The sequence below is a fragment of the Stomoxys calcitrans genome, chromosome 2, assembly GCF_963082655.1.
Source record: "Stomoxys calcitrans chromosome 2, idStoCalc2.1, whole genome shotgun sequence".
Classification (NCBI taxonomy): Eukaryota; Metazoa; Arthropoda; class Insecta; order Diptera; family Muscidae; genus Stomoxys; species Stomoxys calcitrans.
In genome coordinates, this window is record NC_081553.1 from 105,916,478 (window position 1) to 105,944,446 (window position 27,969).

Genomic DNA, 27,969 nt, shown 5'->3' on the forward strand with positions numbered 1-27,969 from the left:
CCGGAAATACCTGTATGAAATTGGCAAATGCTCCTTGAGAAGGTGCATTTATGAGGAGCTATAAGTTACAGATGATGTGGAACACACATTCATCCACTGCGAGCGCTGGTTTGAGAGACGCAGGGAATTTGAAACAGCGATTGGCGACTTTTCGTCTGGGGTAATAGTCCAGAGGATGCTGGAAGACCAGAGAAAGTGGGAGGCGGTGATGAGATACGCGGAACAAGTCCTGTGCAGGATGAAAGTAGACAGGTACGCAGTGGCGTAGAGTATGAATGCGGAGGTCTGGACGCAGACATAATCAGGATGATATGGATAATCACCAGATATGGGGTCCTCCTCAAAGTAATGCGAAAACGGTTCCGATAAGGAATTAATCCCCAGGAGAGACAAAGGGTGGGTTTCTAACCGGTACCGCACGGTGTAAACCATTTTCCCTTCCCGACCCGCAAAAAAACGCTAGTTAAGTATACAGATATTTCTGGCCGATATCCTCCGAAGTTGATCAAGTTGCAATGAGCTCTGCAAAAATATCTCCAGGAACGGAGGAACTCTGCAAAAATATCTCCAAGGACCTAATTGCATTAGTACACATAGCGTCACTCATACATATTGAAGACATCCAATTCACCCTATCTCGTTCTCCTGACTTGTAGTCAGTCACAGGCATGCCAACAATGAGTCAAAACTGATCGCACCACCGCCGAGTACAGCCCGTGCCTCTGCCTATGTCGCAAACCCCAATTACCCTAGACTCCTTATTCAAGCCCCAATTCAACTTAGATTCGGTTCGGTTGAAAAGAGGTTGCGGATGTTAAAGATGCCACCATGGCCATTCACCTAAACCAGTAATCGACTTGTTGTGCGCTCTAAATACTAAAAAAAGTAATCTCGAAAAATAAAATCTGTGCTACTTACAAAATCCTTAATTGTTTTCCATCCCACGCCCCTAAGTTGGTTCATGTCTGGTATTGTGTCCCCACCTAAGTGCCGGTGTCTGTTAGATGCGATAACTGGGCAATGACAAAGGAAATGCTCCAACGTCTCATCATCTTCCCCGCATTTCCTTCACTTGCCATTAATTGCCGCACCGATTTTACATTAGTGAGCTCGTAGGCCTATGTGTTTCGTTATGATACCAATAGCTATACTGACCTCCTTCTTACTCCTTTCAGTAATAGCCTCGCCTTTTCACCATCTGTATCCCCCAAAAAGTATTTCCGCTGTACTACCGACCGTTTCGCTATTCTACAGGGTTGCATGCGCATTCATCGCCTACGCCCTTAACTGCTGCTGCTATTGCCCTTGTGGCAATTTTTCTTTGCGTAAAGATGTTCAAACTCGACGTCTTCGCGTTTGCACCACACCACCTCACGCACCACAATCACCAAGCAATCTTACCGACTTTGACAGCACCAAGGCTGAGGTAGTCCTAAATCACGCCGTGATGACTTCTTCCTCACACCCATTTCTTAACGTCTCCACTAGGGTGCCCACATCAGTGCCCTCTACTGGCTCCAAGGCTCTTCCTTCATGCCCCTTTAGATAAGCCAAAATAAGACTAGGTCTAAACCTCGTCTGGCATCTGCAAATTACACTTATAAAGGGTGATTTTTTTGAGGTTAGGATTTTCATGCATTAGTATTTGACAGATCACGTGGGATTTCAGACATGGTGTCAAAGAGAAAGATGCTCAGTATGCTTTGACATTTCATCATGAATAGACTTACTAACGAGCAACGCTTGCAAATCATTGAATTTTATTACCAAAATCAGTGTTCGGTTCGAAATGTGTTCATTCACCGTAACGTTGCGTCCAACAGCATCTTTGAAAAAATACGGTCCAATGATTCCACCAGCGTACAAACCACACCAAACAGTGCATTTTTGGGGATGCATGGGCAGTTCTTGAACGGCTTCTGGTTGCTCTTCACTCCAAATGCGGCAATTTTGCTTATTTACGTAGCCATTCAACCAGAAATGAGCCTCATCGCTGAACAAAATTTGTCAAAATTTGAACACATTTCGAACCGAACACTGATTTTGGTAAAAAAATGTCAATGATTTGCAAGCGTTGCTCGTTAGTTAGTCTATTCATGATGAAATGTCAAAGCATACTGAGCATCTTTCTCTTTGACACCATGTCTGAAATCCCACGTGATCTGTCAAATACTAATGCATGAAAATCCTAACCTCAAAAAAATCACCCCTTAGTTAATTTCCCTTGCATGAATCTTCTTATTGTCGAGGCATTCATAACAGAGCTCCTAAACGTCTCCACTGATATGGGCGGTATCAGTACCTCCATTAGATAAACCAAAATAAGACTAGGCCTTAGCTCCGTCTGGCCTCTGCAAATTACACGTATATTTCAATTCTTTTGCCATCAGCCTTCTTATTGTCGAGGCATTCATAACACGCTACTTAACAACACCAATAAACCTAACAAAATCTTTTTTTGGACCTCCTTAATTTCTTCTTATAACCCTCAGTTTGTCTCTTGTAAGATAATATGCGGGAAAGTGTGACTCCAACAGACAAATCAACGTATCGTCCGTCAACTAGGTCCAATCTCCGACGTACGAAAGTATTTTGTCATGAGCCCTCTAAATCTCTAGGTGCCCTTAACACTCAACACTTCCTCAATTCAACAAAATCCTTATTTTTTCCTCTGCAGTCGAAACGAAACACCGAGCTAAAACATTTAACCAATTCATCGATTTTCCCATAAAAATATTGTGAACCGATAACGGCCCATGTTTACACCACAAATACATTGTTATCGATTAAGTCCCTATCTAGTAGCTTGTAGATAACTACAACAATAAATGATAACATAATAAAATGCTAATATTAATTATCTTTCTTTTTCTCTTTCAGTTTATTTGTTAAGTTTGCTGTTCTTCTGTAAATACAACAACAAAAAAGTGCAAAACAAAATAAATCGAAATCGCTTTTTGGGGGAAAGTGTTAAAAAAAAGTTGATGAAGAAGTAGTAGCAAAAGAAGTGGAAAGTCGAATAATTAATACCCCCAACCGCTGAAAAAGAACCATACCAGAGTTCTTAACGAATCAAAAAAATAAATAAATAAAAAGAAAGTATAATAACAACACTCTACCGCATACTACTTACAATTTATATATACAAAAAATATATATATACTACCTACATTTATATTTGTTAAAACAAAAATATCAGTGTTGTCTGTTGATCTGAAAACACATACATATTCCTAAAGAAAATCCGACGTGGATATTTCTATCCTATTTATGCTGTGGATTTTAAGTTTTATGTTGGACCAACCATCACCACAACTACTGCTCTGTTAACAACGCGGGTGTACGTTTGCGTGTAAATGTCTAAGAAATTATCAATTCCATTTCTGTAATAAAAGTAATAGTAAATCGAAATCGCGTGTGCAATTCTTTGCCAAAAAGTGTTTTTATCTTTGTTTGTGTTGTCATTGTTGTTATTGGTTAACAACAACAACATCATCATTACCATCAACGCGTTCTCGTTTGTCGTTATAATATCGTCGCCGTTGCCGTTAAAGTCGTCGTGGTCGTGTTAAAATCGTCGCTGTCGCTGTCGTCGTCGTCGTCATTCAAAATTTGTCGCTTTCGTCAACGCCGGCAATATGTTCAAGTGCATTCCAATATTTAAGGGCTGTAATCGCCAAGTCGAGTTTGTGGACAAACGTCATTGTTCCCTGCCCACTGTGCCCGAAGAAATTCTACGCTATTCGCGTACTTTAGAGGAATTGTTCTTAGATGCGAATCACATTCGTGATTTACCCAAGGTAAGTGTGTTTTCTCATCTCTCATATATTTTTAAACAGTTATGCCCTTAACTAAGTAGGGTTGCCACCTGTTGTAAACATATTTTGCTAACTACATTTTATATACCATAACCGTTTTTGACAGACAAATTAAAATGCAAAAATGTATCTAGTGCAAGTCTGGTTGTCTAACATAAATTTTCGATGTAACAATTTTTGCTAACCTCTGTCAAAACACTACGAAAAAGTGGAAGTATTTGTAATATTTATAAAAAGAAAACTTGCAAAACATGTGCGGGCATAGGTGTTAAATAAAGGTTTTAAAATATTTGTGAGCCTAATTATAGCCTCCACCATAGGATGGGGGTATACTAATTTCGTCATTCTGTTTGTAACACCACGAAATATGCGTTCAAGACCCCATAAAGTATATGTATTCTTGATCGTCATGACATTTTAACTAGCCATGACCGTCCGTCCGTCAGTCTGTCGAAAGTACGCTAACTTTCGAAGATGTAAAGCTAGGCGCATGAAATTTTGCACAAATACCTTCTAGAGTGCGCAGTTGTCGTTTGATTTGACTGAAATTTTCCACGTGGTGTTTTGGTATCACTTTTAACAACTGGGTTAAGTATGGTTCAAATCGGTTCATAACCTGATACAGCTGCCATATAAACCGATCTTGGGTTTTGACTTCTTGAGCCTCTAGAGGGAGCACTTATCCGATTTGGCTGTAATTCTGCACGTGGTGTTTTGGTATCACTGTGCTAGGTGTGGTAGAAATCGGTCTAAAACCTTGTAAAGCTGTCATATAAAACGATCTTGGATCTTGACTTCGTGAGCCGCTAGACGGCGCAATTCGTATCCTATTTGGCTGAAATTTACCGCAAAGTATTTTGTTATGACTTCCAACAACTGTGCTAAGTACTTGACTTCTTGAGCCTCTAGTTTTGTTATTAATTGGTATAAATTCTATTGTGTCATTCGTAATAAAGGTGTTGCTGGAGGTGGTGGTAGAGCTGGCAAACTATCGATAATCGCAATATTCAATATTTCCGATAGTTTTCATAATAAATATCGATACTATCGTTAATGCTGAACGCCTAGGTTCGATTCTGGCGAGAACACCAGAAAAAGAAAAAAATTCAGCGGTGGTTATCCCCTCCAAGTGCTGGCGACATTTGTGAGGTACTATGCTATGTTAAAACTTCTCATATAAAAACTGCAAAAAGGAGGCCCCTTATCATTAAGCTTAAAACTTAAATCGGACAGCACTCAGTGATATGTGTGATATGGGCAAATTTGCATTTGCATTTATTTACCTGCAATGTTGGTGTGGAGGATCTTATCATGTTCCCAGTCTATAACACTCCTGCATGTCGGTGTATATGGGGATACCTCAAAGAGCTCCAACTTACAAGCCTTCCCATATTGGACTACAAACATCTGATATATCTATACTCGTACATACCAGAACATAAACCCATCAAGTGCTAGATCATTGAATCCTCCTAAATAAAGCGTCTTCGTAATTAATGGCGTATTTATCGCGCAGTGCTTAGTTATGCTTTCATATGATTACAATGCAAATTTGTTAATGCCTACGATAATCTCATTGCAATATAACACGAAATGGCAACTCTGCTCTCGATACTCACCTCAACTGATCATCAGCTGATTACTCAATTAACCGAAGAGAGCACAAGAGAACAAATAACCGCTTCACCTTGTGTGTATTTGGAAATTCTTTTACCGCAAAGTCAATCAAAATAGCCTTTACAACTCAAAGCAGAAGAATGTCGATTCACTTGTCGGCTGATGAAAGTGAACGAAATAATAATTACAAAATCAACAGATAAAGAGCCGACAAACTATGTCCCAAAGCTTTAGACCGGAAAGCAACGCAGAAATCTTCCAAGTATCTGCTATTAGCATAGGGTTACAGCTTGACTAGCGGTTCGTAATGGTGGTGCTGCGGAGTAACTGCTCGTTTAAATAGAAAAGAGACAAAAAGGGAATATCTGTTCATTTATGTAGCAAAGGGAAAACGGATGAATTTCTTGTTGCTACCGATGTTGCTCTTGTGTAATTACATTCAAGTTTTAATTAAATATTTCCTTCGTCATTTAACTTTTTTCTTGGCTTTTTTCCTCCCCAAGTTGTGAAGACACATATACCGAAAAGAACTGCTGCAGCAGGCACAGATGCAACCACAATAGCAATTGAAGAAAAATCTTTCTTCTAACTTTTTGTTCTCAACGAAATTGTATGTAAGGAAAAGGGAAGCAAAAAAAAAAAACAAACATTGCATGCCTTATTTCTAAAGTTTGCTGTTAATTTATTTAAGAAAGGCATTTCCTTTATTCAATGTGTGTTCTGTGGTGACCGCCACCCATGTGTTGAGTTACAGTGGTTTAAGTAGTTTATAAGGATTATATAACACAGTACTTCAAATTTCCAGGTGCATCACTTGTACAAACTCCATTACATTCCATTAAGGAACTGGGGCAAACTTCTCATGTAGCAATTGGTGTGTCCGATTCAAGTTTAACTCGGCTATAAAAAGGAGACCCCTAATCATTAAGTAAAGGGTCCTCCTTTTTATAGCCGAGTCCGAACGGCATGGCGGAGTGCGACACCTCTTTGGGGAGAAGTTTTTACATGGCTGCCATACCATATTTTCAAATGGCTTAGTTCCTCACAAATGTCGCCAGCTTTAGGAGTAAAGCTGGCAAAATATCGATGGCACTATCGATAGAGTTGCATTTTTGCATTCCGATGCTCAAAATTAAAGCTCGACGCGCTCATTCTGTTTCGGCCTTGACTCGTTCTGCGATGTGCTACTACCTTATATACCTGTTGCTGGCCGCATCCTTGTTACGAGAATGCCCAATCTGGTAACTTCTATATCTAGAATCCTCTCGATAACATAGGGCCTTTATCGATCTCAAACATACATCCCCGACATCCTAGCTAACAATATACTCCGATTTTGCCTGACGTTCGACATGTCTGCACGTAGTCGAACGAAAGATACGACAATTACATGCCCGTTTTTTCAAATGGCATAGTTCCTCACAAATGTCGCCAGCATTAGGAGTAGAGCTGGCAAAATAAAGATGGCACTACCGATACTATCGATAGAGTTGCATTTTTGCATCGCTACGCTCATTCTATTTTGGCCTTGACTTGTGCTTCGATGTGCTAGTGTTTTTCCAGACCTACATAATTATAAATAAATATGTTATTTAATAATTATGCTCATCGAATCAAATGACTGATGTCAGACAAATCTTAACAAATTCTGAAGTCTTCCAACAAGATCTTACCGAGTTCGTTCCGAATTTTGTTCCACATTGTGAGGGAATTTTTGTACCGACAGTTCTGAAAGAATTCTAAACGATGTCTGACAGGCTTTTCGTATGGTTTTTTTTTCGAATCATATTTCCGACAGTTTGGAAGGAATTGGAACTATTTCTGCACTGTTCGTCTGTTGGAAGTCTTCTTCTTCTTGATCGTCTCGACGTTCTGAGTCGATCTAGCCATGTCCGTCCGTCGGTCGAAATCACGATAGCAGTCGAACGCGTAAAGTTAGCCGCTTGAAATTTTGCACAGATACTTAATATTGATGTAGGTCGGTAGGATTTGCAAATAGGCCTTATCGGTTCAGATTTAGATATAGCTCCCATATAAACCGATCTCCCGATCTGACTTCTTGAGCCCCTAGAGCCGCAAGATTTGTCCGATTTGGCTGAAATTTTGCAAGTAGTGTTCTATTACGAACTGCAACAACTGTGCCATGTACGGTCCGAATCGGTCTATAACCTGATATAGCGCCCATGTAAACTGATTTCCCGATTTGACTTCTTGAGCCCTTACAAGCCACAATTTTCGTCCGATTTGGCTGATATTTTGCACGTGGTGTTCCTTTATGACTTCCAACAACTGTGCCAAGTACGACTCGAATCGGTCCACAACCTTATATCTCTCCCATATAAACCGATCTTCCGATTTGACTTCTTGAGCCCTTACAAGCCGACGTTTTTGTCCAATTTGGCTGAAATTGAGCATGTAGTGGCTTGTTGTGACTTCCAACAACTCTGACTAGTACGGTCCAAATTGGTCTATAACTTGGTATAGGTCCCATATAAACCAAGCTCCCGATTTGACTTCTTGAGCCCTTACAATCCACAATTTTTGTCCGATTTGGCTGATATTTTGCACGTGGTGTTCCTTTATGACTTCCAACATCTGTTCCAAGTACGGTCTAAATCGGTCTATAACTTGGTATAGCTCCTATATAAACCGATCTCCCGATTTGACTTCTTAAGCTCTTACAAGCCACAATTTTTGCCCAATTTGGCTGAAATTTTGAATGTAGTATTCTGTTATGACTTCCAATAACAGTGCCTAATACGGTCCAAATCGATCTATAACCTGATATAGCTCCCACATATACCGATCATCCGATTTGACTTCTTAAGCCCTTACAAACCGCAATTTTTGCCCAATTTGGCTGAAATTTTGAATGTAGTATTCAGTTATGACTTCCAATAACTGTGCCTAATACGGTCCAAATCCTTCTATAACATGATATAGCTCCCACATAAACCGATCTTCCGATTTGACTTCTTCAGCCCTTATAAGCCGACTGAAATTGAGCATGTAGTGGCTTGTTGTGACTTTCAACAACTCTGACTAGTGCGGTCCAAATTGGTCTATAACCTGAGATAGCTCTCCCGATTTAACTTCTTGAGTCCTTACAAGCCGCAATTTTTGTCAGATTTTGCATGGTGTTTCATTATGACTTCCAACAACTGTGCCAACTGTACGGTCCGAATCGGTCTATAACCTGACATAGCTCCCATATGAACCAAGCTCCCGATTTGACTTCTTGAGCCACTGGAAGTCTAAATTTTTGTCCGGTTTGGCTGATATTTTGCACATGGTGTTCCTTTATGACTTCCAACAACTGTGCCAAGTACGGCTCGAATCGGTCCACAACCTTATATAGCTCCCATATAAACCGATCTCTAGATTTGACTTCTTGAGCCCTTACAAGCCGCAATTTTTGTCCGATTGGGCTGAAATTTTGCATGTAGTATTCTGTTATGACTTCCAATAACTGTGCCTAATACGGTTCAAATCGGTCTATAACCTAATATAGCTTCCACATAAAGCGATCTTCCGATTTGACTTCTTGAGCCCTTAAAAACAGCAATTTTTGCCCAATTTAGCTGAAATTTTGAATATAGTATTCTGTTATGACTTCCAATAACTGTGCCTAATACTGTCCAAATCGGTCTATAACCTGATATAGCTCCCACATAAACCGATCTTCCGATTTGACTTCTTGAGCCCTTGGAGCCGCAAGTTTTGTCCGATTTGGCTGAAATTTTGAATGACTTCCAATAACTGTGCCTAATACGGTCCAAATCGGTCTTTAACCTGATATTGCTCCCACATAAACCGATCTTCCGATTTGACTTCTTAAGCCCTTACAAGCCGAAGTGTTTGTCCGATTTGGCTGAAATTGAGCATGTAGTGGTTTGTTGTGACTTCCAACAACTCTGCCTAGTACGGTCCAAATTGGTCTATAACCTGAGATAGCTCTCCCGATTTAACTTCTTGAGTCCTTACATGCCGCTATTTTTGTCAGATTTTGCATGGTGTTCCAACTTCCAACAACTGTGCCAACTGTACGATCCAAATCAGTCTATAACCTGATATTGCTCCCGTGTAAACCGGCCTCTCGATCATCCTTGTTCGGTTTCTAAAAGCTTTAACTTTTGCTGGTAGGACAAAATTTATTTTGTATAAAATTTTAGCAGTATCTATGGTGGTGGGTACCCAAGATTCGGCCCGACCGAACTTACCACGCTCTTACTTGTTTTGCTTTTCACATATTCATTTGTTTGCACCGTTGGTAATTTTTGTTCGTAGAGTTCTGATGGGATTCGGAACGAATTCGGGACTCTGTGTCGGTACTCTGTAAGGTACTATACCATGTAAAAATTTCTCCCCAAAAAGTTGTCGGCGCCCTGTCCGGACTCGGCTGTAAAAAGGAGATCATTAATGGAATGTTTAAGAGTAAATTTGTAATTTCAAACGTCGGAAAACACATTCAAATTCTATAGGAATTCTTTCATTATTCCGATGGTATTCGATTAGCCAAGTTGGATAGTTCAGCCGAATTCTAAAAAATTTTACAAACTTGGGTCAGAAATCGATTATTAAGACGCAACATCAGAATTCGGTCAAAAGTCTTAACGACAACTCTAAATTCCCTCCGAAGTACCCATTATTTCGCTTCAGATTTCTGAAAGCATTCTTTAAGAAATATCGGCAGAAATACAGGGTTCCCTCAGACATTTCCTTCAGAAGCCGTGTCAACTCCATATATTTTACGTTAAATATTCGGACAGACTTCGGATCTGTTCCCTTCCCTTCGAAGTTTCCATAATTTTGCTTCAGATTTCTATAAGCATTCTTTAAGAAATATCGGCAGAAATACAGGGTTCCCTCGGACATTTCCTTCAGAAGCCGTGTCAACTCCATATATTTTACGTTAAATATTCGGACAGACTTCGGATCTGTTCCCTTCCCTTCGAAGTTCCCATAATTTTGCTTCAGATTTCTATAAGCATTCTTTAAGAAATATCGGCAGAAATACAGGGTTCCCTCGGACATTTCCTTCAGAAGCCGTGTAAACTCCATATATTTTACGTTAAATATTCGGACAGACTTCGGATCTGTTCCCTTCCCTTCGAAGTTCCCATAATTTTGCTTCAGATTTCTATAAGCATTCTTTAAGAAATATCGGCAGAAATACAGGGTTCCCTCGGATCAGAAGTCGTGTCAACAACTCCATATATTTTACGTTAAATATTCGAACAGACTTCGGATCCAAATTTGGATGAATTTTCCGACTTTCGTACAGATTTCTGACCGAATTTTGAACGTTTGGTTCACTGGGTGCTTATAAATGAGAAAACACGACGAACATAATTACGAAGAAGAGAACAACAACAAAAAACAATTAAGAAATTCTAGGGAATTCTAGAAACAATCTGTGATGTCGTAATAAGAAAACGGTTACAATTTGAAATTTAAAATAACGGAAACTAAAGGGATCTTAAAACTAATAAACCCCAATGATACCAATATATACTTTTTAGGGTCGGGAACATTATGACACCCGATATATGCACATCTTCAGCTAATTTAAAATTATTTTATTCGTTTCTTTTTTGAGACGAGCTTAATGATCGAAGATTTTTCTTGCAATGGAACAAGAAAGCCAGAGATTACAACACATCATCCACTGTGGGACGAGTTTCGTCCTGGGTTAGGGGACTTTTCAACCACATCACGTGTGGAGGCTTCAAGGGTCATGCATTGATAGGTCGTACTTATATCGAATATACCGCGAAAACGTATTTACGATGTAAGTACGACACTAACAAAGTTTGACATCTCTCACACTAGCTGTTTTCCGTTGCAGTTATGGACTTGTTTTCTACACAACTACAAATGCCTCCATGGTATACACATGTTATTGGTGCATCTTTTTGAAGTTGTATTGATAGCTTCTTTTGATGCAAATCTCCTATCATATTTTCTATTCTGTAAGAAATATTATTACTCTACTGTTCATTGCTAATTAAGGAGTTGAAAATCCAATTTTATGTTTCCTACCTTCCTCTTTATCACCGCCATAGTTTCTCCACCACTGTGGTACATAACAATCATTAGACTTTTCTCGTGTGCTGAACTGAACTTTGTTGGTTGACAAAGTAAATAATCCTTTTGCAGTCATGCAAAAAGGGTAGTTGCTGTTCCTTGCATTCGGAACTTTTAAGTCTTCTGTGTACAACAACAATGAGTAGCAGCAAAGACCTTAACTGCAAGACCCAAAACTAGCTTAGCTACCCCTAAATAATGAAAGAGAAACATTTGAATTGAGTTTGTTTTAGCTCTCCTTAAAAAATATTAAAGCAAAAATTTTGTAAATTCAAGAATTTAAAATGAACAAAAGCTTCTGTGCGAGGAGCATAACACAGAATGGGTGGTTTTTCGGGGCAGCAAATGTGGATAAATTCACCTACACACATACACAAATTTATTTTTAAACATATTTACATAATAATAAACAAAGGACCACAATATTCGTAAAGACCCTGTGGCCTGTATTATGTGGACAATGACCTTAGCTTTAATGTTATACCAAAATACTTGAAAGTATAAAGAACATTCATTTTCATATTTAAACCTTAAGTGAATAATTTGGGAGAAGCAAAATAGAAACGGAAGCTAGCGAGTGTCCTTGAGTAGAGAGGCATTTTCGCAGAATGTTCTTAGGTTGGTGGCAGATGCTTTTTTTCCGGCTAGCACAAATAGCCAGCTTCTCCATACTCATGAAAAACGTCATGAAAAAATGTTCTCATTGCTGAAAAAACTGAGATGTAAGGCCTTAAAGGACTTTACCTTTAAGGTTTGAATCCTAAACAGCGACATAGATTGTGTCCTGGAAGCGATTGTAATGGAAATGCAAATTTGCCCAGGAGGAACATGGGCAAACTACTCAGATATCAATGAGCGGTGGCCGATTGCAGTTGAAGTTCAATGATAAGGGATCTTCTTTTTATAGCCAAGTGCGAATGGCGCGCCGAAGCGCGATACCTTTTTGGGGAGAAGTTTTTACATGGTCAAGTGGATCATGAAGGCCCTGAATAACTTGCTTGTGTCCGCATGTCCTAGAACTTGGGATGGCTCTAGGACATGCCAAACAGAGGCCGCCATGGTGGAACCCAGAACTGGTTGGTCTAAGGAAAGGGCTGTAGAAAATTCTTCAACAGGACGAAAGCCACAAGGGCACCACACGTTTGGGACATCTATAAGGCTAAGCTAAAAATATACAAGGGCAATCTGAGAAACGCTCAGAAAAAAATCTAGATGGAATTTTACAGCTTCGAGGAGAATACATCCGAGACTTCTAAGCTCGGATGTATCCGAGCTTAGTGTCTCGGATCCTATCTTCGACACTTATTACGGTTGGATATATAGAAGATGGATGGGCAAAGTTTGGTAGGAAACAATAGTGTATACTACTCCTTGATACACATTTTCCGGGAAACACTCCAACCGACAACATGGCGCCAGTAGAGATTGTCACTGACATCCAGTCTTCCGAGGTTATTAGGAAAATTATGTCTGAGTCGGAAATCCTTTGGACGATAACAAGCTTCCACTCCTTTAAATTCCTGTAGAACGTATTTCTGATTTCAAAAACTGCCCTCATATGCAGTCTTCCAAAGTTATTTGGGGAATTGTGTCTGAATTGGAAATCCTTTGGGCGAAAACAAGTTTCAACTCCTTTAAATCCCTGTAGAATATATTTCTAATTTCAAAAACCGCCCTCGATTTTCGCAGTCTCTCGACGAAATGGCTGAACAGTTCAAAATTCACCTGTTCTAGGTGTCGGGCCACAAAGATATCCCGGGAAGTTGTAGAACAGATGTGGAACTACCTTACACATCCCAGGGCAACTGGAATCTGTGGGTGGGACCTTAGCGACATGTAAGCTAAGTTTTCAGAATCAAGCCCGAAGGACAACGAACGACATATGGTCACACATTGGGGGTTGTGAACATTCCAAGATTATGTGGCCTAATCTAGACTTTAAGATGTCTACGGCTATGTTGTCGCTGGCTAGAACAGACGTCTCAGTCATTGCGTACATCATCACAGGCCACTGTCTGATTGGAAAACATGCTGAAAGTCTGAAGGTTGCAAGTAACGACTTTCGCACAAGCTGTGAGGGCATCGGGGAAGAAGAGACTATAGAACATCACATCCCCAACACCCGCCCACCCACATTGTAGGTAGAAATGGTAAAATATCGATATTTAATTTTTTGACTGAATATCGATTGATATTTTCCGATGAATACTATCGCAAAAGTTAAATTTTTTGCAACTCTAAACAAAAATAAGCAATCTGACACTGAATGCATCCTTCAAGATACAGTGCGCCTATAGAGGGCGCAATTTTCAACCGATTAGACTAACATTTTGTACAATGATTTCTCTCATGACTTTCAACTGACTTTATTAAACTTGGCTTTATTTGATATGAAGCATTGATATTGCTTCTATATTAATCGATCTCTTGATTCTTACTTCTCATTTTTGTTTGAAATATAGGGGATGGGAAATTGACGATGGTATCGATACTATCGATAGTTATTATTAAAACTATCGAAAATATCGAATGCTGTGATTATCGATAGTTTGCCAGCTCTAATTGTAGGTCGGTGAAAAAGTGCACCATTACATATTCCTGCTCTACTCTCAAATACCTTTCATTTGAGTCCCATATTCTCCCGATCGGTCGACATGTCCGCCCGGTGGGGCTTTTGGAGAGGGGCGTTTCCCTTGAATAGGGAGAAAATAGTCCTGTGTTTTTACTATAAAATTCAAGAATACAATTCGCTCGTACTAATTAAAGTTGTAGGGAATGCATACATATGCCTTATAATCGATGCTCAACTCTGTTTGCCTTCGGAAATAACCTTGATCTAGTCTAATGGTAACCCCATTAGAATAATAGCGAATCTTCGTGATAAGGCATACGACAGTAACAATTGTTGCAGAATCAGTTTTGATCAGTATAAAATGCTCAAGCACTTGCTTTGTTCATGTCTGGGTTTGCAGGAGCAAAGGCTTCCGACTCGGCAAAACGGATCTTCTTTTGTCTAAAATTTTCAGTATCTATGTAAATAATACTGTTTTTTATGAACTATTGAACGAGGTCAACAAGGACCTATGTCATTTTGAAAGAGTGTGAGCATATTAGCTGTCCATGTATTCCCTGAAGCCAGCGTGTGGCCCGTTGTGATGGTTATTCTCTCATAAATTCGAGTAGGTTAGGTAAGAGTGTCAGTCCTTTACATACTCACTTAGACAATTGTAAGTCCATTGCGACACCACAGTAGCGACATACCAAGGCTTCTGGCGGGAATCAAACCCATGACCCCTGCACTGGTACTCCAAGTATGCTACCAACTCGGCTATCGGTCGCCCAATTTAAAATTCAGGTTAATAACTGGAAATCTGAAGATTTGCCCAAAAAGCGTAACGACAAAACGAACAATCGCCTGGGATTTTCGTTACACTTTGGATACCACATAAACATGCCTTAATACAATCCATTTAGATTCTCTTATGCCTTACGAATGGAATAATACTATTATTTTGTTATAAAATATTCCTGAATAAAACAAATAAACTAACTGAACGAAGCAGATCAGTGAGCTAAAACATCAATCACTTTGATGAAAATTATTGTCCAACACTTGGCCTCTGAGTATTCATCGAGTCTAACTCATTTTTGTAGTTCCAAGAGAAAGAACAGTCGTTGAACGAAAATAGACAAAGCAGCTCGCTGAACGAATTGAACTGGTGAACTAGTTTAGGTTATGTTGGAAGAATGTTATAACAGACATTAGTTGTCCATGTATCCGCTGAGGCCAAAATGTGACCCTTTGCGATTCCTCAGTTTCCTTACTCTTGCTTTAAATCTGTCCGTTTATCTCCAACAGATATAGGCAAATAACGGAAGTGAACTGATTAAACGAACTAGTTCAAATTGCACATTTTGCCCATGAACATTCCACTAAGGAACTAGTTCAGTAAGCTGAAATGAGTGTTCATTTAAATGAATGGCAATGCTGAACACTTAGCTTCTAAGAATTTATCAATTTTAACTCTTTTTCCCTACTTCTATGAGAATTTCGACTTCATTGGTCTTGAGGATAAGGGGAACATACACTTCCTCCCAAGTTGCTTGCCATTTGCTGGTGTTTTTATAACACCGTCAAGTTTCATCTCCGCAGAAATTTCTTTTCTCTGCGCTACATATAATTGCCTTTATCTCGGTGGGAGTTTTTAACAGGGCTATGATCTTTGGTCACCTTACTATCGGCAGTGCTATCTCCCTAGGACTCCGACTATTCGGCCTCAGTCGCATTCCAGCTCCATCTGTACTCTCCTCGAATAGGTGGTAGTCTCTCTAGTCGCTTCGACACCATCCCACAGTTTTCTTTTCAGAGATTATCCGCTATTCGTGATGAATTCCTGCCACGGTGAGCATTGAAATCTCATTTCATTTAAGTGCTCACCTGATTGTTTCACCAGCTATGGTGGCTTTTCTTGCAAGCTTCGAGGCGTGTTCTTGATTGATATTTTATAGGAAATATGTGTTAGGGAACCTCTTATTCGCAACGTTGAACTCCCTGTACATCTGCTGAATTTTAGATGCTTTTTTTTCTAGTGGCTGCTTTTCGCACTATGACTTACTGTAAGTGTCGAAAATAAGGTACAAGATAGGTCAATCTTGGTCAACTGCGGCAGACGTATGAGTTTCATTACAATTAAATCCAAATAATTGGGAAATGATTTGAAGTTATTGTTTGTTGATATTAAAAACAAAACAAAAATAGTTTAGCAATGTTGATGTGTTTTGTTGTTCTTGGTATTGATGATTAGTTAGTGTCGGAATAGTGGATAATAAGTCTTCTTTCTTTTGCGAGATCTAGGGCACTTTTTGAGCCCTGTTTTGGAACAAAAGTGTACTCAACACCGTACTCAATAGTTTTTGTGTATATAGAACACCTTAATCAAATTGACAAAGGTGTTGATGAAGATATATGGCATATCAGAAATGGTGATCCACCATGCCAATCAAAGTATTTTGACAACAGCCCACACTAGCCTAACTTTTATAAGTTTTTTGCTATGCTATTCTATGAATAGAAAGCATGGAATTTAAATGATCTCAAGCTGGAGTATGTTCGAAAAATCGCGAAAGTTTTATATCAACTTTCTACCACACATAATATGACTGGATGATTAGTTCAATCTTCCACATGCCCATTACAATAAGCCAACTGATAAAGATCGAACAAAAGTTGCACTGCCATCTGTATTCATTCTCTATTCACTTTCTGAATTCATTCTTAATAAGTTAGGCCTAGTTTGAATACCAGTTTCACCTACGAATCCATCATTTTATAACATGTTGTGGGGCAGACACTGCATCATCACATAATATGACATCTGCTATTAATTAATGCCCATCCCGGATGTCACAATAGGTTAATTCATTGGGAAATGCCATTAAAAAGACAAAAATTTCCTATGCAATTTTCCCCCAAAGCTTGTGGAATTCAATTCAATTTGAATGAGAAAAAAAGAACGGAACGCTTCATCATAAAAGCATATTTAAATTGCCATGCATTGTATTCTTGGTAATGGGGGTTACTGCATAACTATACGGCTTTTGGCCAGTGAACTCTAACCAGCGGATAAAATTGGCTTTCATCCATATGGATTAGAATTTGCCGGTTGTGAATGACACACCTTTTTATATTCTTTTATTTTACATTCATTCTTCTATGGGATCGTACATTGAATTACCTGCTTACATTGCTGCACTCTGATCAGAGATAATAAAAGTGATTTATATTCGATGTACTATAAATGAGTGATTTTTACAACTACGTACTACTACTGTATGTGAGTAGAATGAATGAGAGTTTGGAGCATCCATAACATGATGTAACCAAATAATTGCCACACAGGCAAAAAAATAAACCGATCTAAGCGATTAGAGTAACAAAAGGTGTTCTCGTCGGTTACAGTTTGTTTATTTCTCTACCGGTTGTGCATTTTTGGTACCAACCTCTCTAGTCTGCCGGTAGACAATAATGGCCACCGTTAAAGCTATAGACAACTCAGTTGAGCAGTGGAGACAGCCATAACTACTACTACAGCAACAACAACGCTTGTTTAGATCGTCTATCTAAGGTGCGGTCTTGTGAATAAATTTATTCACACACCAAACTTGTCCAATGGCGAGAAAAAAAAACTTAGTCATCTCAATTTTAACATCACTTTAGATGGAGATGCTATAATTTATGAACTTGTTGCGCTTGAATTTGTTCTGTGTGTTGTTTTTTTACTATCAATGTGAGAAAAACAAAGTTTTCCATTCATATGTTGCTTACGAAATAGATGAATAGTAGTATGATAAGTTAGTTGAAGTGAAGCGTATCATGTTTTACTGATGATAACTCTAAGGGTGGGACAAGATTGGAATCTTATGAATAAGAAACATATCATTTTATCCATAGGCGGCTTATGGGCTTAAGGAAATGTTTAATGTCTTGTTGAGAGTAAGCCAAGTGCATGCAAAGTTCGAAACGGGAATTGGAACAATTTTATAACAGTTAGCCAATAAACCGGAAACTGTTATACTGACATATGAGAAAAGAAAATGCTAATTTTCATTCAAAAATTCATTGCAAAATAGAAAAAAAAACGATTTGAAGTTAGACAGATTTTATAACAGTTGAGAAAAAAATTCGAAACTGTTATACTCTCGTAAATTTAAACAGTGAAAACTATTTTGAATGCTTTTTGGAAGTTAGCCAAGTAAATACAATTATTTAGAGAGAATTAGAGCCTTTTTATAACAGTTGTGCCAATTATCCCGAAACTGTTATACTGTATTATATTTGAAGAGAAACAAAACAACACAGAAATCATTTCTCTTATAAAATAGTGGAATTAGGGATTGGTGATAAAGTTGAAATTAGACTTATTTTATAACAGTTGTAGTTAACATTAAGAAACCGTTATATTTTCGTGCATTTAAAGATAAAACAATTTTCCATGATTATTTTTCTAAAAATTAAATGATCTTACAATGGATAGTATAAAATGATTAGAGCTAAATGAAGACATGCAATAGAAATTCGAAAGAATGGTTTAAATTAAATTAAGTTATAACAGTTTTATAATATAGATCAATCTTCATCATTTTCATCATATTTTGAAATCGTATATTGTTAGGATTCGTCTCCACTAGCTGTAAAAATAAAAAAAAAAACAATGGTCCCGTTAACGTACCATTAATTTAGAGTTAGCTTTCTGTGCTGTCATTGACTTGTTACCGTTGCTTTTTTTAAGAATTTTTAATTTTTTTTTGTAATTTTTATTAATGGACAATAACTTTAAAGTTGAAACTTGATGAAAATGATGGAACAAATGTGAATTGTGATATGTTCGAACTTATTTTCTATGTGGTGTTTCAAAGTATTCACAATAACGAACACGTAGTGTAAGAAATAAAAAAGTTCGATAAAACATACTATGCCCTAATGGGATAAACAGTATTCCAGATGATGTCTTCTGAGTGAAAGATGGAATATCGAACAAAGAATAAGTAAAAAAAATAAAAAAAAAATAAAATATGATTTACAAATTTAAGACCTCTAGCACAATTATTGCCAAAAACAACAAATTAACAATAATAGGTCGAATATATCAAAAAGTACAATTTCCCAAAAATTCGCTAGAAACTCTTGCCACTGTCAAGGCTCTTTGTTGTAATAAATTGTTCTTAGTAAATCGATTGCAGCCAAAAAAAAAAATGATCTCTGCGGAGGCATCCTGTTATATTTATATAAAGCCAAGATAAACAAATTTTAAAGTTATTTGTTATGTTTCTTACTAATCAATTTGAGTATGAAGTTTTGTTAACGTTTAAATGACGGAAACAGAAAACTAATAAAACGCAGAACTGGCGCCCGATCATGAAGGTATCTTAACTTCGCCAAAAATCTACTTACATTTTTGCGAATTTTTAATGGATTTTATCAAAAATAATAAAAAAAATTTAGTCCTCACTGGAATTGTTTTTAAATCCAAAGAAAATCAAATTTTTGATGTGATTTATTTTGTTTTCTTTCTTTTCGTTTTATTTTGGCGCCCGATTTACTTCTTTCAATATGGCCTTCCAACATTACTGTTCACCGAATGACTGCACCTTCCCTCTTAGGAGGCATACTTTTGTGTGTGTGTGTTAGCCATGAAGCGTTAATAATTTTGAACTTCACCTAATTGCCTATTGTTTTGTAAATTCAACGTCGTCGTCGATTATTTCTTACCCTCCAACTATAATTGTAGAGCGTGGTTTATATAAAACAGCGATAGTGTACTAGTTTTCGTTTTTCCAAAATGCCAATGCATGTATGTATGTGGTGTGAGTGCCATTATGTGTGCTGCATGTTATGTGACAATAAAAAAAACCAAGAAACGTTTTGTGCCAAAGGAGACATGCCACCATGAACATTTTAAACGTTGGATGGAGACAAGTATGTTGTATATTTACCACCCTATTGAATGATTTGAACAATAATACATGCCATGAAAAAAAATTATGTCACATTAGTCGAACGTAAAAGAACTGAAAAATGAAAACACTATTAAATACTAATATTACAAGTGTTGTTTCATTTTCGTTTCCATGACAGCAATTCGAAAAGGAAAAAAAGAAAAACAAAACCATTTTATATTTTTTCTCTATGGTATCAATGACGTGAGCAACAAGTGTTTGATAGGAATGTGTTCTGGCCGCCAGCTGCCTTGGTTAGTTACGTTTGTAAGGTTTTGAATGAAAATGGGAGAAAATATTCAGATGGCAAAGAAAATTTCTATAAAGAAAATCTAAGTTTGACTTGAAGAGTTTGAAGTTAAGTTTTTAAAAAAGTTTTATAATAATCAGATTATGATAGGATTTTCTGTGTATACCAAATTTCGCTTAGTTGGGTGGCCAAGTCTGAATCTATAATTCCAGTAACGAACATAAAAAATATTCAATAAATTCGGTCTTTGGCGGTTACTTTTTGCATTTTTAACCAGGGCTGCGGAGTCTAGCCCTCGACTCCCACCCCGGGTCGGAGTCTAAGTCGGAGTATTATGCCGGAGTCGGGGCTAGCTTGTTCAACGCCAAACCAAAGTTCGACTCCCGCTCAGTAATCTGACTCCGCCTCCGACTTCGACTCCGACTTCGACTCCGACTTCGACTCCGACTTCGACTTCGACTCCGACTTCGACTCCGACTTCGACTCCGACTCCGACTTCGACTCCGTTCTCAAAATCTCGATTGGCAGACAATCAATAATCGCAACATTCGATATTATTTTCGTTAGTTTTCGAATTTCAAGCGCCTAGCTTTACTCCTTTAAAAGTTAGCGTGCTTTCGACAGACAGACGGACGGACAGGACTAGATCGACTTAAAATGTCATGACGATCAAGAATACTATTGGATCTGAAGTGCATATTTGGAGGTTTTGCAAACAGAATGACGAAATTAGTATACCCCCATCCTATGGTGGAGGGTATAAAAACACATAAAATTCAGAAAAATGCATGAAATATTTATTTGAGAAGTGAGAGTACGGTCCATATAATATGAAGTCTGAAGATTCTTTCATGAAAATGTTGACCGTGACTGCGCCTCAAATGGTCCATCCGCTTAGTCAAATTTTGGCATTTCGGCGAGTATCTCACGAGTAAATGCTTCAATGTTGTCTTTCAATGCGTCAATTGAAGCGGGCTTGTTTTGATATCCCAATCTGAACCTTATAGAATATAGGATAGAACTTATAACATTGGTTGGAAGTCATACAGAACACTACATGCAAAATTTCAGCCAAATCGGACAAAATTTGCGGCTCCCAGGGGCTAAAGAAGTCAAATTGGGAGATCGGTTTACATGAGAGCTATATCAGGTTATAGATCGATTTTTATCGTACTCGGTACAGTTGTTGGAAGTCAAAAGAATACTATGTGCAAATTTTTAGCTGAATCGGACAAAAATTGCGGCTTCCAGGGGCTCAAGAAGTCAAATCGGGAGATTGGTTTATATGGGGGCTATATCCCAATCTGAACCGATATGACCCATTTGCAATCTCCAATGACCTACATCAATAAAAAGTATTTGGGAAAAATTTCAAGAGGATAGCTCTACGCGTTGGACCGCTATCGTGATTTCCACAGACGGATGGACGGGGTTAGATCGACTTAGAATGTCGAGACGATCAAGAATTTATATACCTTATAAGGTCTTAGGTCAATATTTTGAGGTGTTACAAACGGAATAACTAGATTAGTAAACCCCCCTCCTATGGTGGTGGGTAAAAAAATTTGGTATCCAAATTTGGAATGGGTTGGCTGTGGGGACCACACCTCCTTCATAGATCATGATGGCATGGGACTCAAATGAAAGGTATTTGAGAGTTGAAAATGAAACTGATAACCAAATATGGTACCAAGTTTTTTGGGCCATCCTCATTCCCTAAACACCCCCAAAATCGGAAATATATGGCGAATATGGCAATATAGGTATTTGAAAGGTATCGAAAGATATTTAAGAACAGGTCACGAACCTGAAATCAACTTTCGGGACCAAGTGTCTAGTGGGCAGCCTCACCCTCATAAAACTCACCAAATAGGACAAATGTGTTAGCCTTGGAAATATGGAGCCCAAATAAACCGAATTTTAGAGTAGATCCGCCTTGAAAAGCTTATCTAGTAACCGTTCGGCTCCTCCTGCCTTATTGTTACTAATATTTTTATAAATGTTTTGCATATTTGACATCCCCATCCATGTTTACACCTTTGAGAGCAAGCCGATTCATACACCTAAATAGGATGTCGCCTCAGACCTTGAATAGCTCGGTTGACAACCCATCGGCTCTTACTGCTTTATAATTCTGAAGTGTGGTTTCATATTTTTGGTAAATATTTTCCTCCGCTTGATTTTCCCATCGAGTTTTTAACGTTTGGATCAAAGATGGTTTATACACCTTATCAGGGGCAATCCATCGGCTCCTGCTGCCGTTTTGTTCTTTGGCCGGGCTACTGATATTTTGACAAATAATTTCCTTAATCTCATGCTCTATTCAAAGTTTCCGTTTGGGTCAAGAAGCTGTTTCTACACCTTATCGGCTCATCATCTAAATAACTCAGCTGGCAACCCATAGGTTCCCACTGCCTTATACGATTGCGGGGTTACTGCTATTTTGACAGCATATTAGTTTGGCGTTAAACAATAAATCAATTCAAATGGGTCATAAATACTTCCCGATTGTTTCGAAATTAAAGTTCGATGCATTTTTTTATGAATTTCAGTTTTGATGAAATGTTATCATAGTCTCCAGTATTTTTTTCTTTTATTTTTAACCTCCAAACTTGCATAAACTTTTCCAATTATATTTTCCACATGTCAGTATTAACTCGGTTCATTTTGCCAACTACTGATCCCCTTTTGTTATAAAATAAATAATTTAGTTTTCCGCATTGCCTTACCGAAAATCCCCCACATTTTCCATTTCCTTTGCAATAAATATATATAAGGGATTTAATAAAGCAGCCCCCCCTGCACAACACAATGCAGGCAGACATTGTAATCGGCTGAGGCCATTTTCATTCAAAAATATAACGAAAAAAACTTTAATGGTTGACCGACAGTTTTAACACCCCTTCATGCATTGTTGCAAGTTGTTGTTTGGACAGTGACAAGGCTTTCTGTTACCACCCCACCTTTGTTTGTACACCATGGAAGCTCATGCTCATCGTTAAGTTATTCTAGGATACAATGAAGCTGCTGTGGGGCGACTTACATGAAAATTGGAATACATGCTGTTTACAGGCTGCAAAAAGACCGGCTAAGGGAATCCATTCATCCATGTTTTCAATAGCCAGAGATACCGACAGTGGAGTGGAGGCAACAGAAAAATAGGGTCATTATTAGATTATCAGCAACAGCAAGCAAGTTACAAGTTTTTCTTTCTTGTAAAATAAATCAACTATCCATTCCACAGAGGATGGGCTGGAGAAGAATGGGGATTTGTGAAATAAATTCAGGAAGGATAGAATAAACTCGTCTAGGGGATCATACCCTGCTGAGTGGTGTTCGCTAGACCCTACAGTAGCTGCTATATGTTGCATGTATAGCACATTGTCATATTCCCATGCTAGAGCTGAACTCAGTATTGGTCACTACTACAATACATATTTCAATTATTGCCTTACCCTAAACTGCAAGAAAAATCCCATGGAACACAATTTTGTGTAGGTTATGCTAAAATGAAACTTTGACTGGCCATCAGTGGGCTCCGCGCAATCATTGCCATTGTTTTTATATACCACTAGGGAGACAAAGTTTTACAAGACATTATGTAGGGGCCTTAGCGGAGAACCAAAATATAATTTCAATACAAAATCAATGCTTCTATAAGGCTTTATGGGGGAAATGTTTTACAATTTATGCACTTGATACATCTGTCCATAGGTTAAACTAGGTAAGGGTTGTACAGGTTTTTTTTTGTACGCACCCTCGCGTGGAGATGAAAATAGTAAACCAGTATCACATATCAGGACTGTGCTATATGATCAATCAATCCCCTGAAGGGGAAAAATAACAGAAAGCCAGTACTCTAAAAAATTATAAGGCAGCAGGTGCCTATGGTTTGCCGGCACGACTATTGTATATCGTAAACAACGCGCGTATGCATCATACTTTTTCTACAATCTGACTAAAAGAACTCTTATCCTGTATTTGGAATCTGAGTATACTACACCTATTGTGGGGAAGTAATTTTTTTTTGCGAAAGTTTATCTTCCCAAGTGGTTTCTCTCCTCCAAAGCTTGTCTGTCCTATAGAATTTATTTTGTTTCAGTCGTCTCCAGCGCCCTAGTCGGCGCGGTTCTCATAACCCTAATTACTCTAGGACAACACGGCAATTGTTCATATTTTAGTATCCTTATTTCGCACATTCTTCTCATTGCAATACACCAAACTATTGATGCGTATGTTAAAGGCAGCTTACTACATATTCATGAAGCTGGTAGATCATCTTGGGATTCTGTGCCTATTTCGAGGCAAAGGCCCTTCCATGGGTATTTCTCCCCAGAGTGGCGTTCAAATAAAAAATATACCTCATGGTAGTCCTTCTTTATTAAGCCCAGCAGGTTAATTATTTTAGAGTTCACAAATCAATGTTCATTGGTCATATAAGGCCTTACCCTGAAAGGCCTATCAAATTTCCCCTTGAATATGTCTGTATGTACTGGCGTTCTTCAATGTACGACTATTAGTTTCAGGGTTGCCTTTCATGTCAAACGCTAGTGATACTCCGGCCAATTGGTGCCATGTGTGGGAGGTCGATAACTTGCTAGACTGAAAAGTTGGTGCGCTTGCACTAACAGCACAACTTGTTGAATGTTTTTTGTTACCCAAAATAAACGGATTAGGGGGACAAATATGAGCTGCCACAGCTACATAAACGTCGTCAACGTCACCACCACCACCACATTCTTCAACAAAGGCAACAGCTTTCTATTCAGCAGATATAGAGAGGAAAGGTGAGATTATTTTTTTTTTTGGTTTTCTCTTCATAAACCCATCATGGAATTCTGCATCAGAGGTCCAATTTTGCAATCCCCACAGCATTGTTCTTCTGTGAAAATGCAAAAAAAAAGAGAAAAATACGCAGTGCCAAGAGGGAGCTACTGTAATGGTTGTTGGATGCCCACACCCACACAGTGCAAGGTTGAACAACGGAAACAAAAGCTTGACGTAAAATTTAATTGCTGCAATTACGTACGTGAAAAAAAAACTGCAGCAGCCGATTGGCCTCAGCAACTCGACAAATCCCGGCAACTTAATTTGGTGGTAAAGTGATGGTATTACGTGGACATGGTGGACGGACCAGCCAACAGTTAGAACAATTGAAACTAAATTGTATGGGGGAGGAGGATCACTGAAGGGAAACTGAAATGGTTGAATAATTTATTTTTCCTTTTTCTTTAAATCGGTTTGTTTAAATGATTGCGGTTTTTGTGAAGCATTTGGTGGGAACCAAAGTAAAACCTCATTCAAAGATCCTAATTTCGAATGAAAACTGGAGACATTACCTTTGGTGTCTTTAAGGCATTTTTATTCCATTTTAGAGAATTTCCCTCTCCAAGGAGTTTCTCTCACCAAGGGGTTTCTCTCACCAAGAAATTTCTCTCACCATGGTGTTTCTCTTCTCAAAAGGGATTTCTTGCTCAACGTGGTTTTTTAAACAAGTTTCTTTTCTCAGCGCGTTAAGTTGGGTTTAAGTGACAGTCTGCCATCAGTCTTAGGCGGTTTCGTTCATTGTGATACTAGAGGAACAGTAGAAGGAATATGCCTTCTAATTCCTAGCGTTGAACCATCCAGATCGCATTAAAAAGCCCAATAACTTACGAATGTCCACATCCGCTATATCAAACAGGTTCTCAAAAAATGAGGATCTGAAGTGGTACTCCTTCTAATTGCCATTGCGGGAAACACACAAAGCAAATGGCAAAAGTCGTAACTAGAAACCTTCAGTCTGTCAGCATGTTTTCTGATCAGACAGTGACCTATCATGACAGACACAATGACTGAGAAGTCTGTTGCAGCCGGCAACAGCATAGCGGTAGACCTCTTCAAGTCTAGATTAGGCCACATAATTTTGGAATGCTCACAACTAGAGCTGGCAAAATATCAATGGCACTATCGATACTACGATTGATATTGGGTTGCCCAAAAAGTAATTGCGGATTTTTTAAAAGAAAGTAAATGCATTTTTAATAAAACTTAGAATGAACTTTAATCAAATATGCTTTTTCACACTTTTTTCTAAAGCAAGCTAAAAGTAACAGCTGATAATTGACAGAAGAAAGAATGCAATTACAGAGTCACAAGCTGTGAAAAAATTTGTCAACGCCGATTATATGAAAAATCCGCAATTACTTTTTGGGCAACCAATATTTTATTTTTTGTCTGAATATCGATTGATATTTTTCCCATCAACATTGTCGGCAAAGTTTAAGTCTTTGCGAAGTTTAACAAAAATAGCGATCCGATACTGAATGGGACCATCTATCAGTGGTTTCCCAGTGGGTTCCTCTTCCCAAGTGTTTTTTTCTCTCTAAAGGGGATTCTCTCTCCATGGTATGTTTTTTTCTCCAAAAAGAGTTTTTCTTTCTCTCGCCAATACGTTTTACTCTTCAAGAGGTTTCTCTCACAAAAGAATATTTCTCAAAGAAATTTCTCATTCCAACAGGTTTTTTTCCCCAGAAGGTTTCTGTCACCGAGGAATTTTACTCCCCATGGGTTTTTTCTCCAAGGAGTTTCTCCCCTGAAAGGAGTTTTCTCTCTAAGAGGTTTCTTTTTTCAAAGGTGTTTTTCTCCTTAACAGAATTCTCTTTCCAAGAGATTTATCTTTTCATAAAGGCTTCTCTCTCAATACCTTTTTTCTTTTTAAGTTCTTCTCTCCAAGACATTTTGGTCTCTTAGATGTGTCTCTGTCAACGGGATTTCTCACTCCAACGGGGTTCTTTTTAAATGATTTCCCTATTCGTGAGTTTCTCGAATGAACTCTGTTTTCTCTCCAAGAAGTTTCTCTCTCCAAGAAGTTTCTCTCTCCAAGAATTTCTCTTGTTCTAAGAGTTTTCTTTTTCTAAGAGATTGTTTTCTTTTCTCCCCAAGGGCCTCCTTTATAAACGACTTTCTTATTCGTTAGTTTCTCTAACGAACTGGGCTTTCACGCAAAGAAGTTTATTTCCCCAAGAAGTTACGCTCCCCAAGATGTTTTTCTCTCTCTCTCTCTTTAAGAGATTTTACTCTCCTAGAGATTTCTCTCTCCAAAGCATTTTCCTCTCAGAGGAAGTTTTTTCTTTCCCAAAGGGTCTTTCTTCAAGGATTTTTCCTCCAAAGGCGATTTATTAGTCCAATGGTATTTCCTTGCAAAAATACCTTCGGGTAGAGCAGGAAAAAACCCTCTGATTTAATCTTCTGGGGGTGTGTCTCTTTCCAGGCGGGTTGCCAGGGGGTTTCTTTTCCTATGGGGTTCTGTTTCAGGGTGGTTTTCTTCTCATGGGTTTCCGCTTGCCAGGCGGTTTCTTTTCCTAAGGCGTCTGTTCTCTGGAGTTTCTCTTCACAGGGGGTTTCTTTTGCTAGGGGATTTCTCTCCCAGGAAGTGTTTCTACCCGAAGGGTTACTCTCCCGAAGAGAATACCAAGAGGGTTGCCCTCCTTCAGAAGTTTTTACACCAAGAGGTTTCTCTTCCCAAAGGTTTGCTTTCTTTAAGAACTTTTGTCTGCGGGATTTCTCTCCTTAAACGCCCTGTTCTCTTTCCATAGAAGTTTCGCTCGTGAAAAGTATTTCTTTCTATACGTATTTCTCTCCTTATATGGTTTTCTTTCCAATGGGTCTCATCCTCTAAGGTTTATCTTCCCAAGGAGTTTTTCCCTTACTGAAGAGCTT

General features: G+C 38.5%; 1 protein-coding gene across 14 annotated transcripts in view; it reads left to right on the plus strand.

Annotated features, from left to right (window-relative positions):
- The window catches only part of LOC106081822 (protein lap4), a 704,386-nt gene that overhangs the window by 11,578 nt on the left and 664,839 nt on the right, over positions 1-27,969 (plus strand). For all 14 annotated transcript variants that reach the window (XM_059364098.1, XM_059364099.1, XM_059364100.1 and 11 more), the window contains exon 2: positions 2,881-3,800. In XM_059364098.1, coding sequence (XP_059220081.1) covers positions 3,639-3,800 — 162 coding nt within the window. In that variant the 5' untranslated portion in view covers positions 2,881-3,638. The remainder of the gene's footprint in view (positions 1-2,880; positions 3,801-27,969) is intronic.